This window comes from Monosiga brevicollis, genomic scaffold (assembly GCF_000002865.3).
Source record: "Monosiga brevicollis MX1 MONBRscaffold_73 genomic scaffold, whole genome shotgun sequence".
Lineage (NCBI taxonomy): Eukaryota > Choanoflagellata > Craspedida > Salpingoecidae > Monosiga > Monosiga brevicollis.
Window position 1 is genome coordinate 33,791 of NW_001865106.1, and position 1,894 is coordinate 35,684.

At 51.1% G+C, this 1,894-nt stretch overlaps 1 protein-coding gene across 1 annotated transcript; it reads left to right on the forward strand.

Moving 5' to 3' along the window:
* Positions 1-281: 281 nt before the first annotated feature.
* Positions 282-980, forward strand: MONBRDRAFT_13106 (uncharacterized protein; the record flags this gene model as incomplete). Its single annotated transcript, XM_001751006.1, has 1 exon — positions 282-980. The coding sequence occupies one exon, from the start codon at positions 282-284 to the stop codon at positions 978-980; it is 699 nt and encodes a 232-aa protein (XP_001751058.1).
* Positions 981-1,894: the final 914 nt, after the last annotated feature.

Below are 1,894 nucleotides of genomic sequence, written 5' to 3' on the forward strand. Positions count from 1 at the left end.
AAAGCTGGATGACTACCCAAGCAACGCGACACAAAGGCTGGGTCGTTCAAGGACAAGCAAGGAGTGTGGCACCAGCGCCTCGTTCGTCGATCTCTTTCTTTGCAGCATTGGCCTACTCCGGAGAGATCGTTTTCTTGCGTACCAACATTGGCAATAGTACAGGCGAGAGTTCACAGCGCTATTTGGAGGGCACAATCTCTGCCTGGCGAAAAAAGTATGGCTCAGGTCTTCTGGTCGTGACCTGGGACAATGTGCCACATCATTATAAAGCTCTCAGTCTCATGTCCGGCTCTCATGGTGTTGAACATACGAAAAAGGTGTTTGTGCGCGCCTCAAGCACAATTCCAGAAACTGATGAGCGCTACTCACCGCTCATTTACTATGAGTTGGATCGTGAGCTGTACGGTGGTCCGGTTCTTGTTGTCCCAACGCCAAAATACCAGCCCGACTTCGCTCCCATTGAGACCGTTTTTGGTTCCGTCAAATATGCTGCAGAAGGCATTCGCGCGCGTTCATCAAGCTTTGGCTACACGCGCCTCTCAGAGAGGCTCGAGAAGATTCTCAACGTTGTTTTTGGATCCTACCTGAGAAAAGATATGTTGAAAGGAGCAATCCGTGACACACACAGGTACATGAAAGCCTGGCAGGATGGCGCCGTAAATGAAGATGAGGCTCGAGCTCGCCGCGACCAGCTACGCATTCGTGACAAACAAGACTATGACCAGATCAGGGCTGCAACTGGCGGAATCTTGAGACACAGGCGTGAATCCTTCGAGCTCGCGCCAATCATGGACATGGCTGTCGACAACTCCCGAACTCGCCGCCAGACTGCTCGAGCCGTTGCCGCCAGCCAAGAAGACGATGCTAACGTGAATGACTTTAAATCTACATGTGAAAATAAGCGGTTGCTACTACAACGTGACAAAGCTCAGGCTCGAGCTCGCCGAGCAGCATCAGCTGCTTTGCGCAGCTCAAATTGAATGATCCTCGCGATTTCATCACCGAAAAAAATTGAGTGTTGCTTACGATTTCGAAAGGAACAGTTGTGATTGTTTTGCAGTTGCTCATGACTTTTTGATATCATGCCACGACTTTGTTACCATTTGTCACGATTTGCTTTGACTTGGGCATAACCTTGTGATTCTGTTTGAGACTAGTTAGTAGGAGGGGATGTATTCCCATCTGGTCACCCACGATAGTACTAGCATGGCCCAACATGGCTTAACTGCGGCGATCGGACGAGAGCCGGTGTATTCCATGTGGTATGACCGTTGGCGATAAACCAACGACATAAGTTTGAATATAAAGATCTTTTTCAATGTCTTCCTGCCAAGTCATGGCACCTTGAAGCCCTTCCAAGCCTTGGAACCACGCCTGCAGGCATGGTGACGGCTTCAAATTGGGGTTGCTAACATTGTCTCTGGCATCCGCCAGGGCGCCGTGTTCCAAGAGAATTGTAACCACCTTAGCGTGGCCTAGGTACAGGGCTCTCTCACCAGCCTGCAAGGGGACAGCAAGCCAGTCGTGCGCAACATTTTGGTCACGCCAGCGAACACTTCCTTCAGGTTAGGGAACCGAGTAGAGCCTGGTGGGGAAACGCTGGGGCTGGAGAGACAGGAGGGCATGCTCCAGTCTACCGTAACAATAGCAGGAAGATAAAGGACTGAGTCAGTTTTGGCTGTTAGGATCTGCACCACGATTCAACAGAACCTTGACTACCGGGACAAGGCCGTGCCTGGAAGCAACGTGCAGCGGAGTATCGCCCTTCACCATGATACATTCGTGGACCTAGTGAAGACGTTGACACTGCAGATGTTTGGACGCAGAGGGCAGGCGCAAGAAAGGGCAAGTACGAACTTCGCCCTGGGCGTTGATATCAGCACCGCGCTTAACA